Source organism: Cydia amplana, chromosome 4 (assembly GCF_948474715.1).
Source record: "Cydia amplana chromosome 4, ilCydAmpl1.1, whole genome shotgun sequence".
NCBI classification, from domain to species: domain Eukaryota; kingdom Metazoa; phylum Arthropoda; class Insecta; order Lepidoptera; family Tortricidae; genus Cydia; species Cydia amplana.
The window spans coordinates 11,663,630-11,680,605 of NC_086072.1; the positions used below are offsets into that span (position 1 = coordinate 11,663,630).

The following is a 16,976-nucleotide window of genomic DNA, read 5'->3' on the forward strand; positions in this document are numbered from 1 at the left end:
GTGAGGGTCATGTACGACAAGCATCGCACGTGGTTCCTGCACATCTCGGACGTGCGCGAGGAGGACCGCGGCCGCTACATGTGCCAGATCAACACGGTCACGGCTAAAACGCAGTTCGGATACTCGCACGTCTTAGGTAAGGAAGTATAATATCTCTGCATACAACTTGCTCGTGAGGGTCATGTACGACAAGCACTGCACATCACACAGTATCACTGAAATTCACAAAGAGGGCCTCTTCAACACTGTCACGGGTAAGATGCACGTCAGGAAGATTTATTTGATTTTAAATCTCTCTTTAAGTCTACAGCACGCCTCTTCACTAAGTCTTCATTTGTAAATTTAGCTAAAGCGCAGATTTAGTAAGGTCAAAATTGAGTTTCTATTTTGATCTTACATGTACATAAGGGAATGCAAAAAAAAGTGTTTTGGGCTACCAAAACAGGAGAGACCTTTACTAAATTCAAGCCATACGACAATACCTTTCGACACCAACTCATGCAGCAATTAATGATAGTTCGCTGTTGGCTGTTCTTATTGAACATAAAATCATTTACACCTACACAACGTACAATGTCAAACCAAGGGATGGTAGTGTAGAAGAAACTGTATGTGTTTTCCTTTATTTACAGTACCACCGACGATAGACGACTCTCTAAGTTCGAGCGACGTGATCGTCCGGGAGGGCGCGAACGTTACCCTGACGTGCCGTGCTAATGGCTCTCCTAAGCCCACCATCAAGTGGAAGCGGGACGACAACTCAAAAATCTCCATCACAAAAGGACATTCTGGTTAGACATTCATTGTAAAGTTTCATTCATAGCAGTTGTAAAGTGCTAATTAGAGTACTGGCCCTGTTTACACATTGATTAGTGTTTGTGGCGAGTTCATACATTTGCTACTTACTACTTGCGTTTAGTGGCAAAAGTATGAATACTCAATAAACACTAATCAATTTATAAACAGGCCCTAATGTGAAGGCCAGTTGCATTTATGTACTCCAATTAGTAAATGTAACTGGCCTATATTTTTTAAAGAATTTAGAAAAGAAATCAGTGTTGTGGTAAAGTCCCTATTAAGTAACCATTTTTCAGTGTCCGACTGGGAAGGTGAAGTGCTGGAGATGGCGCGTATCTCACGCTTGGACATGGGCGCCTATTTGTGCATCGCTAGTAATGGCGTTCCACCTACCGTGTCCAAAAGGGTTAAAGTCAGCGTTGATTGTAAGTACATAAGTACTTATAGTTTATAAAAACTAAATATTTACAATGTAAAAACCTTCGTAATTAGTGTATCTCAAACAGAAAAGTCTTGTAATTAGTTACATGTACCTACTGTAATATACGTATTTCTTAATAAACGCTTTTATTGTTAACTATCCTTACTGCTCATTGCACGTCTAATCGTCTATCTAATCTTCCTCACGAACTATATAATTATTAGTCCAAACAATGGAGTTGCGTTTTTCGTCAAGTTCCTTAGACCAGACGATGACTGTATCTTCTGTCAGATTTGCACTTGAGCCCAGTGAAACACCATGAAACACTAAGAAAAAGTTTAAAAACTTGCACGATTTGAATCAAATAATAAATATAAAAAAAATACATACTCATAAACGAAGTAAACTAAGTAATAGAGTCAAAAATATAACAAATATATAGCTGACGTGACAGTACTACTAGATATCGAGATATCTGATACTAAATAAAAATCTAAATTTCCTAACTCTAAATAAAGTCTAGGGACATATTATGTTACAAATTAAGTTACGTGAAAACATTTTTGACGTTTTTCTTTCAGTTCAAACATCATAGGTAGAGATTAGGAGTTGATTGTTGTTATATAGGCGAACATAGTTCCTAGGCATGTTTTATATAATTAAAATATAAATTTTTCCAACATTTTTCCGGGCTTAGCTACTCCAAATTAGTGTGTCCAATTATGTACATATATTATACTTACTTAACTTTTGTTCCAGTCCCCCCAATGTTATGGATTCCCCACCAACTAGTCGGGGCGCCTCTTTATTACAACGTAACCCTGGAATGCTTCACCGAGGCGCATCCCACGTCTCTGAATTACTGGACCCGTGACGACGGCCACATGATTCATGAGAGCTCCAAGTATCATATGGAAAATACACTCGGCGTTCCTGCTTACAAAACACATATGAGGCTGTTAATCAGACATATTACTACTGAAGATTATGGAACATATAAATGCGTGGCCAAAAATCCGCGGGGAGAGTCGGATGGAACGATAAGGCTATATAGTAAGTAACCTCTTTTTTCAGGCTTGTATTCACTACATGTGCGTTAAATAAACAATTCGACATCACGTTACAGTAATATTATACCTACGTATACCTACTTTGCTAACAAATTAAGCAGAGATGCGATTTATTTGAAATACTTCTATTTAAAATGCAAATACAAAATGCAAAATACCTATTTTGTATTTTGCATTTAAATGCCTTTTAGTAAAAACCATTTTGTATTTTATTTGAAATACTTTTCGAGATGTATTTTGCATTTTTAATATTCATTTCAAAATGCAAAATACTTTGTGATTAAGTTTAGCCAACATTACCAGTCAAACAAAATGAAATGAACGAATGACGCTTGTATTGCCGAATTTGACCGATAGCGGCGCCTGCTAGCCATGCGCGCCCTTTTTTTCTTCTTTGGTCAGAGTGCGCGTCTTATAGCCGTTTAGAGTTTAGACTCGCGGCTCGGCTCGCGGCGCGTCTCGTGGCTCGCCTCGACACACTCGCATTCGGCTTGTCATTCGGTTATAAACCTTTTGCCGTGCCGTTAGTGTTTAAATTATATTAGCTCGACGAGCTTGCGAACCACGAGAGTCTAAACCGGCTATTTATGTCTGACTAGTGTCAATGTCAAACGAAAACGACGAACATTATCTATTCTATGGCTATTCTCATGATAAATACCTAAAATAAATAAAAATATCTGAGATTTGGTCAAAAGGTATTTTATTTTGAAAAAGTATTTTGAAAATACCTATTTTGCATTTAGCATTTGAAATACAAAACGCAAAACTATTTGGTATTTTGCATTTGAAATAGTAAATCTAAAAAGTATTTTGCATTTTGTATTTAAATGCTTTTTTAAAACCATTTTGTACATCTCTGAAATTAAGTCATACCTATTGAACAAGATTGACATACATAAGTATCTATATAACATCTTTAATATGAGATGAGCTGTTTGACCCATTACTTACCTGGCGATATTTTCTATGAAGCAGCGACAATGATAAGTTATTTTATGATTTTTTTCTAAAACCAATTCAGAAGCTTTACGAGTAGTACCTAGGTACTTAATATGTTGGAACCATAATCATATTTAATAATTCGTAGTATTATAACGGGTGTCATCAACTTGTAATGTGTGTCCAGCTTCCTCACCGCCGACCACCACGCCGGACCCACGGGCCGCGACCGTCCCGCCGCCGTCCAAGCCACCACGCAAAGACACGCCAGTTCTAGATAAAGGTAATTATTAATTAACTTTTGATATCTAATAAATGCACCTACTACATATTTCATGAATATGTAATAAATTAATTGTAATAAGTTTACCTAAGTACATAGGTAGTCAATTTCTTCATCTTTTTCACAATATATGCTTTAAATTGTAAACTATATTTTTACCACGGTTGATGCAGAACAGATTGCCTACGCAAAATTATTAACCCGTTAAAGTTAAGGTAGATAGATACAATATAAATGAATTGTTAATTAATTATGCAATCCGCACATATTTTATAACAATTAACATGAAAGTTATATCGTGGTCAAATAAGTTTATTAATTACCCGGTAGGTATCGCCGCCGGAAACGCAAACGGTACAGGCATTGAGTCAACATTTTTATTTCGTCGGTTTCGTTTATTAAGAGATAATGGTACCTTTATGAGTTATGCTCGCCGTTCAGCTATATTTGTTGTTTGCTGCTGTTTCAGTTATTATTAATGGTCGTTATATTGTTTATAGATCGTAAACTGTTACGGCAATCTGCTTGTCGCCACTGGTAGGTAGTTTGTTAACAGGCTAAGAGTTACGACTCTCGTAAAATATAAACAAATCGCTTATAAACAAACCTTTTATGAAGTGACCTGAAATATTATATTGCGTTAGCATTACTTTGTATGGGCGGTTAAATTATAGTTTTCTAAAATAATAACCAGTAGCATAAACTATAAATATGATCACATTTTATTACCTCCATAACTAATTGGTTACCTACCTTAAGTGCAGCAACTAAAAGCAGTTTAAAAAGTAATAATAGTTTTACAACAATGGTAACTGTCACCTTAAAATATGAAATAATTTACCTATATTTATATGTATGTATGTACGAAATCAACAAACGAAAATCATTTCCTGGTTAAGTAAGAAAATTTTACTACTTCCCTTCTGTGGTACCTAATCCATTAGATTCATGCTCGCAAATGTCAGTTCACTCTATCTAATGTTGAATACCAATATAATACCTGTTTGGATCATTCGATGAGAACTTTAAAATAATCCTGTATACGATAATAGACTCTTTCATGACGTAATTTCACAAAGCGAGCTGTGTCCCAATATTACTAAAGCAATATCCAAAATACAGTATCATAATAGTATGATTAAAAGAGCACGTTGTATGTTGTGGGGGCGGATTCATAAGTCCGCGTTATTACTCGCCCGTTATTGGGAACTTGGGCATTTCCCCGGTCGTGCCGCCGGACCATGGCAACATCTTGCACGACAACCTATTACGAGCAAGTGTTCACTTCCGCTCTCGTTAAGCCTCACGATACTTTTATCATAAGTTTTGAGCGTCTACTTTGAAGCTCCAAGTGGTTTAAGAAAGAAATTAAGATAATAAACCGCACGTGTGTAAAATAGCTGTACCGGTCTGAAAGTTTTAACAGTTTTTTTCGCGAAAACCGCAGCTCAACATAGTAGCGTAAAATGGGGTGCGTAGGGGCAAAACTGACATTCAAACCTCGATAACATTTTATTTTTACATATGCAAACTGAATGGTGTGAATAAGTGTTCCGGACGTCTGTATTTTAGTTTTTATTTTATTTTGGGTAGTTCCATTTCATAACTTTGACGATAAACAGGAAATCCCACCTCACCCCGTAGTCCCTCGTAATTGGGGTGAGATGGAATTTCATACAAAGGTGATTTTGGAAGATTGTTGGATCGTATTTTTTTTTATTATGAGTTATTACTTTAGCTCCATTTTAAATTGGAATACATTATTTTTGTAGCAGTAGCCTTAAAATTCCATTTCACCCCCCTTTCATCCCTTCTCTCCCCATTCATAACCCAACTCTCCCCGCGAACCCTACTTACCCCATTTTACGGTATGTACAATAATTCTAAACAAGAGATATTGCATCAGAATTTATACCGAAACTAAATAATGCTACACGTACACTTTTCAACACGAATACAGCAATGCATATTGAAAATCAGACATGTGAAAAATGTCGACGAAGCATGCATTAAAATCACCATACCAATTTTATTTTTCCTTGCACTCATGAACTTGAAAAATCCATTTAACCGATGCGGCGTCTCGGCGCAAGTTTGCGGGTGGTTGTTTTTGCGGCCGCGGCACCGCCGGCGCGTCGACACCACCCTCTGTTTTCTTTTTTGCAACCATTACGAATTTACGGCCCGACCACTCGACAATATTGCGCAACTTTTCAATAACTGCCGGCCGACCGCCCGCCGTTCCCTGCCATATTGAATCCTTTACTCAATGAGTATCATGTCCGACTGTAATCTTTATATCATTTGGGTTCACGTCACATGCCTACTCGTATATATGTATACAATATAAAAGTTCAATGAACGTATCTAAAGTTAATTCAGTTCTTGGTATTTTACACCAAACTTTGCCATTATTTAACTGCTAGTAGTTTCTCTAATTACCGATTGACATTTTCACATTGATTTATGTAATTCAAGAATCATTTTGTTCTTTTTTCATAGGTACAAAGTATCAGTCGAACCTGAACGAGATCGACAAGGGCAAGCAGAAGCCAGACGAGGGTGGTGGGAAGTCTCACCTCAACTGGGTCGGGGGCGCATCGCAAGTCACAGGTACTGCTACAGAAACTTAGCTCCTCTTAGCTAACATCCTATGATGTTAGCTTTAAATGTAGTTTTATTAGCCAAAATGCGTTAAAATAAACACATTCCATAATGTTAGCTTTAAAATTTAAAGTAGTTCCACGTAAAAAATATTGAGGTGGAAATCAGTATAAGGAATCAAAGACAATAAAAAACTAATCGAATATTTTACAACTCTGCGTCAGCCTTGCGTCTTTTTATTTATTTAGGTACCTATATTAGTTATACGAATGTTCTTTTGTTGTATAAAGTTGTTTTTTTTTCTATAAATATCAAATTAACTATTACTTACAATATTTTATAAGGTATCAAGTTTTGGCCTTCCTAAATCTGCAATAATGAATGAATATTAATCAAAACCCATAATTAATAAGAATTGGTACCTAATCTCAGTTAGAAATATTTTCTATCACCGGCTGTTTGTTCCGCAGGTTATGCTGATTGGAGGAGGAGTCAAGCATGGATTCTACTTTTGTTAGTAGTGCTACCTTATTTTTAATCAGTTAATTACCTTTGAACCATTTCATTTTTTGCTGGCATTTCCGTATTTAAGCTAGTTATAAAGATTATTTTAGACAATTAATTGGACTAAATCGAATGATATACCTACTTAAATTTTCATAAAAAAAGATTGCTTAATTAACCCATGTATAAACTGTGTGTGCCTCAGAGGCGCATAACTTTTTTCAAATTTCAGACTTATTACTCCCGTATTTATTTATATCAATTAATTTTCCTACATGGCTTAATATAACTGCTCAGTAAAAATGTGAAAGTGAAATAAAAAGTTTAATTATATTCACTTAAGAGGAAAGGGGACGATCGTTTCTCCATGCAAACGTAGTACTCATTTTCCTTTCAGGACATTAACATTACAGAAAATATTTTTAAATAATATGATTTATACCATAGCTGTGCCTTTTCCTTAGATTTAAAGAGTTTTAAAATATTATAAGAGTTAGGAGCTTTTAATTTGTTTTATGCCCCTAAATCTTGTTATATTTAATTTTAAAAAAGGAAAAAAGTCAAACGAAGGGGCATTGCTATAGTTAACGTATATTAAATTATGTAAAAATATCTTCCATGATGTTAATATTCAGGGAGGAAAATTGGGACAACGTTTGAATGGAGAAGCGGTCGTCCACTATCCTCTTAAAGGAGCATAATATAAGAAAACAAGGAAAAGGTATTATTTAAAATTGGAATGGGTTTTTTAATTTATTTAAGTACATGAAATGTCCCTAGAATTACAGATAACTTCAAAATATTAATAATAATATATAAGAAGTCAAATGAAGCTAATTCTTCGCCGAATTTAATGAAAGACTATAGACTATATGATCGTACGACAGAACAAAGTATGAAAGTGCCATTGTAAACGTCATGTTTTCCACAGACCTAGAATCCGCTCGCGCTTGACAGACAGCTTAAGTGTGCGAAAGGGAAGCAATCACGTATATGAACATCCCATGAGTGCGAAAGAGTCGGACTACCAATGAGAAAACGTAACCACTTTTGAGTTTGACGACGGCCGCTGACGGCCAAGAGCGTATCACGGTAATTTTCAAATTGAAAAATATACACGGATTAGGACGAAAAATATTAAATAAAGTAATTTAGTGAAGATGGTGTCTTGTAGTGTGCTGGGTTGCAGTGTCACAGGGCCAAATAATCCAAGCAAATACTCATTTCAGAGGATTCATGATATTCCGAGCGAAATTTTCATAACGATATTTTGTCAAATTAGCAGCGTAAAAAGTGTAAGAAGCCGGTTTATACAGTTCATTATAAGTTTTTCTTCCTTTGTGTGCTAATATTTTATCATATTAGGCTATAATTTAAAATATTTTGTGTAAAAACATAATCTGTTACTTTACGCTAGGGCTTGACAAAATGTTCATATGACGGTATCGATAACTTGTCGGTATATCAATAGCTATGTAATTATTTCTTCACAAGACATCATTAAGATATTAGCTTTTATAACCGATTTGAAATAATACGAATGTTATACCTTTTTGAAGGTGCTCATGTTTAGCAATAAATTTAGACTTCACTTTCCAACACAGTAAGAGTTACATTAAGATAAATCTGCAAGGATTTTGATAGCACACGCAGTGCGTTATTTATACGTCTTAATGTCGTAGAATTTTTACGTTTAAAATAACACATTTGAAAAAGTAGTCGATAAAGCAATCAAACATCGACAGATTATTAATATGTTGTAACTTGACATCACTATTTTTGATCTCACATAGACAATTTACGCACACACTTGCATTTGATTTTTGGTCACACTTTTGAAGATTGACAGTTGTTCTTGTTCATCTAATTCTATGATGTTTTCACAGAAACTTGACGTCTATGATGACATTTTCAACACTCTGTCATGCCTGTGCAGAGTTAGCTTGGTTCGACTTAATTACCTAATAAAACGTTAAAAAACGTTACTGAATCCGCAAATGATATTCATACCTACATTTCTAAGGACACAATCGACACAAATAGAATACGGTAGCTATGGGAATATTGCCAGCAAACTGAAACAACAAATAATACAACAGGCAGAACTAATGGAGCAGTATTTTATGAAGAAAGTATTAATACGACCTCTTTTCAATTTTCAACTCATAACATCGGGAACTATGGATTACTCCATGTTGTGCTAGAGCTTATGGATTGAAAAATATCACTTAATGTCTTAAAAACAGGTATCTACTTAGAATCATGACTTCTAGATGGTCATCCTATTATATACATACATTATCTATACAATGGTGTGCTTAATTTAATCTTTTTTTTTTCACATAGTGTAAAAACCGTTGTTGTTAATTATAAATGTTTAAACTATAGTGGACAACAGTTCCTTGAACTATATGTGGATGTTTCAGACACTGAATTCGTTTTTAAATTATTCTAAAACCATTAATTCTAGTCCACCTAATTCGAAACAATGGATTAAAAATATATAACGATTCAAGTGTTTGAGACGAACACGTACCTTTTTACAACACTTCTCGGTGTAGCAGATTTTGATGACCACGCCACGTTAGGCGATATAAGTGTTTGTTTGTAATCAGTGAACCTGCACAGTAGCGAATGTATTCCAATAGGTGTTAAACGTTGCAATAAATCTGCTGGGCCGTGAATAGTAAATATTATTCTAGTAAACACTGCACACGAATTAAGTAATTATAAAGTGCACTAAACTATAATCTTAACTGTTATTTTGATAACATAGACTAAGACTGAAAATAATATTATCTTTAAAGAAATGTTGTCCAAAATTTTATTTATGCTTATTTATACACCTCATGTTTGCTGTGATACAAATGATAAATTGACGGAATTCGCAAGATTATTGTACATATATAATTTCTTATTTAATTTAGGCGACTTGCGTCCAAATTTCTGAATCCTACATGTTTATTTCCCCATATTGATTACTACGTAGGTATAATCTTAACCAGGTTATTGCCTTTATGAGAAAGAAACCTCATGTGTATGCCATTTGAAATGGCGATATTTTAGTCAAAATTAGTCATTTTTATTATTACAACTGATCAAGATTCTTCGGTCAATTAAAGTTTGTATAATGCATTGTACGTAAATGTTATCGTTAACATGTTGCCAAATTGCTAACTACATTTAAGAAACTGTAATGCTACTTAGATAGGTTGTTGTAAATATACCCCTAAGCCAAAGCAATGAAGTGACTAGTATCTGAGAGTATATCTATTGATAGTGTAACTATGAGTTTATTATAAGAAGCGCAAGCAATTGTAATATGTACTACTACATGTCACGGTACCAGAGGAGTAGGTTATATTATAAAAATTAAATAAAGCTTGTTTTAAAAATAAATTGCTTAATTTAACCTTCCCGTCCATGTTCCGCGCGTGAATTTAAAAATAACTGTCTCTATTGAAGTTTCTTTTGACAGACCAAAAATAGTACATTATTGTCGAGGTTCGGAAGCAGTTCGGAAGTAGCTACTTGCAGGCTGAGGATTCGTTTTAAACGGACGACGGGAGTCCGTTTAATTGAATCCGAAGCCAGCAAGTAGCCTTCCAGCCGGGTCATATATAGTGCTTTTCTCAATAATGGTGCAAAAAATAGAAATATTTTACAGAAGCAACGTTCTAATTTTCACAGAAAAAAGTAAAACCATTAAAAAGATATGCTTGCCGCCTTTAAAAAAAAAAGTGTATTTTTCTGCTGAAAATACGCCAACGTATTAGAGACACCTAAATAGTCGCGGTACCAACATTATAATAATAAGTGCGGATCATCTGTTTGGCTGTTTAATGGACCTATGCCTTCATTTGATATGGCCATTTAAAGTTTTAAAAAGTTTGGAACTCGTTAAATAATGGAATGTGTATGCAACATTGCAGTCCCGAAATCGAGACTGCAATGTTTTTAACTTTTTAATGGGACTTCCGGCCGAGCGTCAATTGCGGTCTGACGTGTTGAAAGTGGTTAAAGTTTAAATTTGGATTTTCTCTTATTTTTGCGCTCAGATCAGGGTTTGTGGTGTTGTCGTGAAGGTGGTAAGTGGTGTTATGTGTTTGTCCTGGTGGTAGTTTGTCGTGATAGTGTAGATATTTTTTTCAAACTTTGTGCGGGTAGTACCCGCTATGAGTGAGCCCCCCATCTCCGGCAGCTTTTATTACAGTAAATCAGACTAATGAAATTAAAGACACGGAAATGAAGGATAAAAAGGTCGAACGGAGGAGAGAAAGACGTAAAGCTCGAAAAGAAAAAAAGTCGCAAACTGGTCCTTACTCACGATCTAGATGTTAAAGGAGTTTTTATACTATCTGTTATAGGTATTCAAACTATTTACGTGTGACTTGCATCTTACTAAACTCGAAAAGAAAGATATATGTCATGTATTGATTATGTCAATGTCGTATGTGACACCATTGCGGCTCTGCTTACACGCATGTGTTAAACGACATCACTAGATCCGGGACGATTACGTCTCCGTCTGAGTCGGACCGAGAAGTAAATACTAAAGTAGTTGTTAAAAATAGGTTTTCGGGCTTACCAATGTTAAATCTCAAGAATCAGTGCTACAACTTGGACAAAAATCAATTCAAACGCAGAATTCGCTAACTAAAACTCCCCCCTCTCCTCTACAGGCGTCTTCTCCGGCATCACAAAATTCACAAACTGAAAGTTTACCTACAACTCCATCGCTAGCTATTACAGATAGGAAACAGTACAAACTTAATGATCCTGGACCATTTACCATTCACGTACAATATGACTGAATCCTCAGGTGCCACGCTGCATCCTGTGACTTTTGGGCAATTTCTTCACAGCCATCACAGGGAATTTCCGAATGTCATTGACGGATCCGTTAAGGGTATAGGGCGGAATAGGGTTTCGGTCAGTTTTCCCTCTGCTGAGGATGCAAATAACTCCTCCTCCTCTCGGATACAATTGTCAATAAAAAATACAAAGCTTTCATCCCTTCGTTTAATGTGACAAGAGTAGGGATTGTTAAGGGGATCCCAACTGAGTGGACACCGGAAGACATACAAAGTTTCGTCAAGGTCCCTGTGGGTTGTGGACCGATAATTAAATCTAGACGCCTGAACTTCAAGAAAAATAATTATCAGGATGATACATATAAATGGGTCCCATCGGAAACAGTGGTACTCACATTTGACGGACAGGTCTTACCAAGCAGGATTTTTGTCTGTTTTAACTCCTTTCAGGTAGAGGTGTACACGTTTTCCACGACTCAATGTCACCAGTGTTGTAGAGTCGGACCAAAAAAAGTCTGCAGCGGATTTGATAGCCCACGCAGTGCAAGTGTCATTTATACGTCATAATTTCATAGAAGTTTGACGTTTAAAATAACACTTGCACTGCGTGGGCTATCAAATCCGCTGCAGACTATTCTTGGTCTGACTCTAGGTTTGGACATACAAAAAATACGTGACGATCAGCCCCTCGCTGCTTCCGTTGCGGTGGCAGCCATACGGGTGACAAATGCGAAGACGAGAGCGATATTGCGAAATGTGTGAACTGTAAGGGTGAGAAGGGTCACTGAGCTACTAGCAAGGCTTGCCCCGAATACAACCGACAGTGCAACATAAAAAAGACTATGGCGGAAAGTAAGGTTTCCTACGCAGAGGCTTAATAAAATGCATCCTACATTGGGCAAATCGTATTCCAACGCGGTCATGTTCTTGCCTTCTAGCAAAACCTCTTATAAAAAAACGGTATTTTTAAAACCCCGTACATCTCCACCTCCTCGCAAGGGGTATGATAGAGCTGCCCATATGGCCCTATTTAATGAAGAGGTAGAATCGTCACCTAATGGAACTGCATTGAATAACCCATATAGTTCTTCCGCTTCGGAAACTATTATTGCCCTACTCACGCAATTAATCTCTACCATTTCCAAATCGAAATGGTCCCCACCAAACAATCTGATGTCCCACGTTGCCTCTTTCCTTCCTTTATTCTCCTCTTTCAATTCAACTTTTAATAATGGATCAGTTGGTCCTTCAGTGGAACATTCGTAGCATCCTAAGCAAAAAACATGACTAAGTCCGTCAACCAAATCTTGTCAGTAGTAAAAGGCGGCAAATTTGAAAAATCGCGGGTTAGCAACACTGTGTTCAAATAATTCCAAAACGCGTGTCATCTGTGTTTTATCTGTGGAATGTGGATCGTGAATGACAGCCGTCACCTTATTTGTTTTCATTTGGTTTTCATTCTGAATCGTTTCTGTTTCAAGAGATATTTCTGCTGTCACCATTAAATACCAATACATTAAATAAGAATAAGCAAAGCTAAGGGGCCTACAATGTACAATCATGCTCGTTGATGGTAAACATTACTAAAAATTGAGGTTATGACAAGTATTGGAAGAACTCTTTCGAACTTTTAAGATTATGTTCAGTTTTTTTGTTTTAGGGTTAAAAGGCATAAATAAAATTAAAACGTATGCCTAAACTATCCAACAAGACCATAAATTGTGTCCTGGAAACCGTCTATAGGCCCACATGTCTAATATTTTCAGCAATCAGTTGTGACTATTTACAAAGGTAAACCTTTTAAACACTATTAAGAGCCTTGATTATATCGCCGTTCTTTCGCAATATCTACCTAATCCATACATGTTTGTTGCAGGATTAAATCTTGCCCAATATAAGGCGTTCGTAGTACGTAGTATCTTTTCAGACAATACTTACCTATGGCGGTTTATGTACGTGTACAACGCAACCAAGTCGAAAAGTGACCCTTATCTTATTTACCTTTTTCTACTCCAGCACTTAAATGTGTCAATTAAATGACTGACAGTGATATCTAAAGCAATGTCATTTGAATGATTTGTCTATAGGCTCATAAGATGACTGCTAGCAGTCATCTTATGAGTATAATACAACTGCTTTATTTTTTTTAAAGATACAAGTTCCGATCATCTTGATTGAAAGAGGTATGTTTTCATTTACAATAATAACTCTTTTTTTTTTTAAATAATAACTCAATTTTTTTTAAATAATAACTCTTTTTTTTTAATAATAACTCTTTTTTTTAATAATAACTTTTTTTTTTTTTTTTTTGCTGCAGCTGTCATAGAAAAAGTAATGTATGCAACAGCTCATAATTGGTTCTTAAAATTCTCGGGTCTTTTTTCTTCTTCGACCCTTCGACCCTTGAATTTTAAGAACCCTTATTATATCACTGTTGCATAAACTACTATTAAATTAAATAAACACCCAAATATCAGTTGTTTTATTTTTAATATGTATATTGTACAATATATACCAATCAAAAAAATTACACAGGTATGTCATATTCATCCAGAACAGTACACTAATTTATAGTCCGTCAACCAAATCTTGTCAGTAGCAATGTAAAGCAAACTGAAGTAGGGCAACACTCAAAGAGCAGTATTGCGCTAAGAAGAGCAGCAATGTACATCGAACCAACAGTTTTTTTTTCCGCTGAGCGCGCCCTGCGTACGTCAATTCAAATTGTCACTCGCGGTTTATTGAAAAAAATTAAAACATGGACGGACAATTTAAAAGCGATGTTAAAACAATGTTAATCAAAATGATGAACAAATTTGAAGATATCAAAAACAACTCTCTATCGTAGTGCTAATATTCTATTTGTTCCCTATCTATGTCTTCTAAGTTTACTAAAATAAAATCATATCAAAATGCAGATAATTAGATAGTGCATATATTTGTTATTTACAATACAGTGTGTGGCCTATAACGCGGGAGAATAATTAAAACGTAGATTCTACTACTCAAACAATAAAACTTTTGTTCGACAACTTTTTGAAATTATGTAGTCTTAAAATTGTCCCTTTTTCAAACAAACTAAATAATATTTTCAATGTACTTTAAATTCCGTCTAATTGACATCGCCCGTCAGTCTTGTCACCGTACAGGCATAATCAATTTCGTGATACATTGCGTGTTCGATTAAATTTTAAAGTGTTTTAAAATACAAACCACAAGTTATTTTTAAAAGTTGCTGAACAAACATTGTCTAGTTTGAGGAGTAGAATCTACGTTTTAATTATTCTCCCGCGTTATAGGCCACACACTGTATAATATGCCACTTGATAATGTAAATTAGTGTACTGTTCTGGATGAATATGACATACCTGTGTATTTTTTTTGATTGGTATATATTGTACAATATACATATTAAAAATAAAACAACTGATATTTGGGTGTTTATTTAATTTAAAGGTAAATAAGATAAGGGTCACTTTTCGACTTGGTTGCGTTGTACACGTACATAAACCGCCATAGGTAAGTATTGTCTGAAGAGATACTACCTACTACGAACGCCTTATATTGGGCAAGATTTAATCCTGCAACAAACATGTATGGATTAGGTAGATATTGCGAAAGAACGGCGATATAATCAAGGCTCTTAATACTGTTTAAAAGGTTTACCTTTGTAAATAGTCACAACCGATTGCTGAAAATATTAGACATGTGGGCCTATGGACGGTTTCCAGGACACAATTTATGGTCTTGTTGGATAGATTTAGGCATACGTTTTAATTTTATTTATGCCTTTTAACCCTAAAACAAAAAAACTGAACACACTCTTAAAAGTTCGAAAGAGTTCTTCCAGTACTTGTTTGTTTGTTTCAGTAATGTTTACCATCAACGAGCATGATTGTACATTGTAGGCCCCTTAGCTTTGCTTATTCTTATTGAATGTATTGGTATTTAATGGTGACAGCAGAAATATCTCTTGAAACAGAAACGATTCAGAATGAAAACCAAATGAAAACAAATAAGGTGACGGCTGTCATTCACGATCCACATTCCACAGATAAAACACAGATGACACGCGTTTTGGAATTATTTGAACACAGTGTTGCTAACCCGCGATTTTTCAAATTTGCCGCCTTTTACTACTGACAAGATTTGGTTGACGGACTTTACATTAACAAGTGGCATATTATATTGTAAATAACAAATATATGCACTATCTAATTATCTGCATTTTGATATGATTTTATTTTAGTAAACTTAGAAGACATAGATAGTTAACAAAGAGAATATAAGCAGTTGTTTTTGATATCTTCAAATTTGTTCATCATTTTGATTAACATTGTTTTAACATCGCTTTTAAATTGTCCGTCCATGTTTCAATTTTTTTCAATAAACCGCGAGTGACAATTTGAATTGACGTACGCAGGGCGCGCTCAGCGGAAAAAAAATCTGTTGGTTCGATGTACATTGCTGCTTTTCTTAGCGCAATACTGCTCTTTGAGTGTTGCCCTACTTTAGTTTGCTTTACATTGCTACTGACAAGATTTGGTTGACGGACTATAATTTATTTATTAAACACACATAAACCCAGGATCGTCGCACTTTCAGAAATTTGGATTAAGCCAAATACTAATTTCCGTATCCCCGGATTCGTCAACATTCGTGACGACAGAAATGATGGATATGCCGGCTGTGCTTTACTTATTAAAGACTATAGTTGTATGTCTAATTATTAATAATACTAATCATCTAATCAATAACATTAACCATTGTTTTTTCAGCCCAGATCTGAGTTCGCCAATGGTCATTAAATCGTTATTTTTGTTTCTCCTATTGATATTGACGTGAAGCTGGCAGAAATGTCAACAGACGATTGCCATAATTATAAAAAATAAAAAACTTATTAATTTTTTGAATGACCATAAACTACGCACTTCGCGGCCTATTTTTTAACCGGTAACGTCGACTTTGCCGTCAATTTTTGAGAAAAGTAATTTATGTAAAAAATCTCTTTCCATCATAATTTGACGGGGCGAAATGTTAGCAAACAATCTGCGGCGAATCTTTGAAGATTAGGTCTGGCTTTGGGGCGCCGAAAAGGCTCCAACTATGTATGGCGGCACGCCAACTCCTGTAAGCCAATCTAACTTCTTTTAAATGTGTTTTTGATGTAAAGAACACATTACGCAATACATCGCTGCGGGCGGCGGACTCACCAATTTTGAAGCAAATTAGCTTTTGATTTAGAGCTTTAAGTTTCTTCCCTATAATTTGACGTAGGCAGTGGGAACTTAGGGAAAGTTTAAGCTTTACCAAAGTAGGAATACACAATTAGACTGCGTTGAAATGACATTGATTAAAGTCTTATGAACTTTAAACAAAATATAGAATAAATGTTTGTGTGACAGAAAAATATGTTTAAATATTTTACCGATCGTTAAAACTAGGCTAAAGCTAGGGCAAAAATATTTTCTTAACTCCGGATGTTCTACAGGTCGCAATTCTCAACCGATTATTGTAAACTTTTGTGAGCAGGTTCAATG

General features: G+C 35.4%; 2 protein-coding genes across 2 annotated transcripts in view; one reads left to right on the forward strand and one right to left on the reverse strand.

Moving 5' to 3' along the window:
- Nucleotides 1-6,746, forward strand: part of LOC134647251 (lachesin-like) — a 126,999-nt gene extending 120,253 nt beyond the window's left edge. The window contains exons 4-9 of the mRNA XM_063501522.1: nt 633-791; nt 1,095-1,223; nt 1,979-2,272; nt 3,419-3,514; nt 6,017-6,127; nt 6,589-6,746. Of these exons, the coding sequence (XP_063357592.1) occupies nt 633-791; nt 1,095-1,223; nt 1,979-2,272; nt 3,419-3,514; nt 6,017-6,127; nt 6,589-6,656 (857 nt within the window). The 3' untranslated portion in view covers nt 6,657-6,746. The remainder of the gene's footprint in view (nt 1-632; nt 792-1,094; nt 1,224-1,978; nt 2,273-3,418; nt 3,515-6,016; nt 6,128-6,588) is intronic.
- The window catches only part of LOC134647233 (negative elongation factor D), a 387,727-nt gene that overhangs the window by 332,016 nt on the left and 38,735 nt on the right, over nt 1-16,976 (reverse strand). The window lies entirely within an intron of this gene.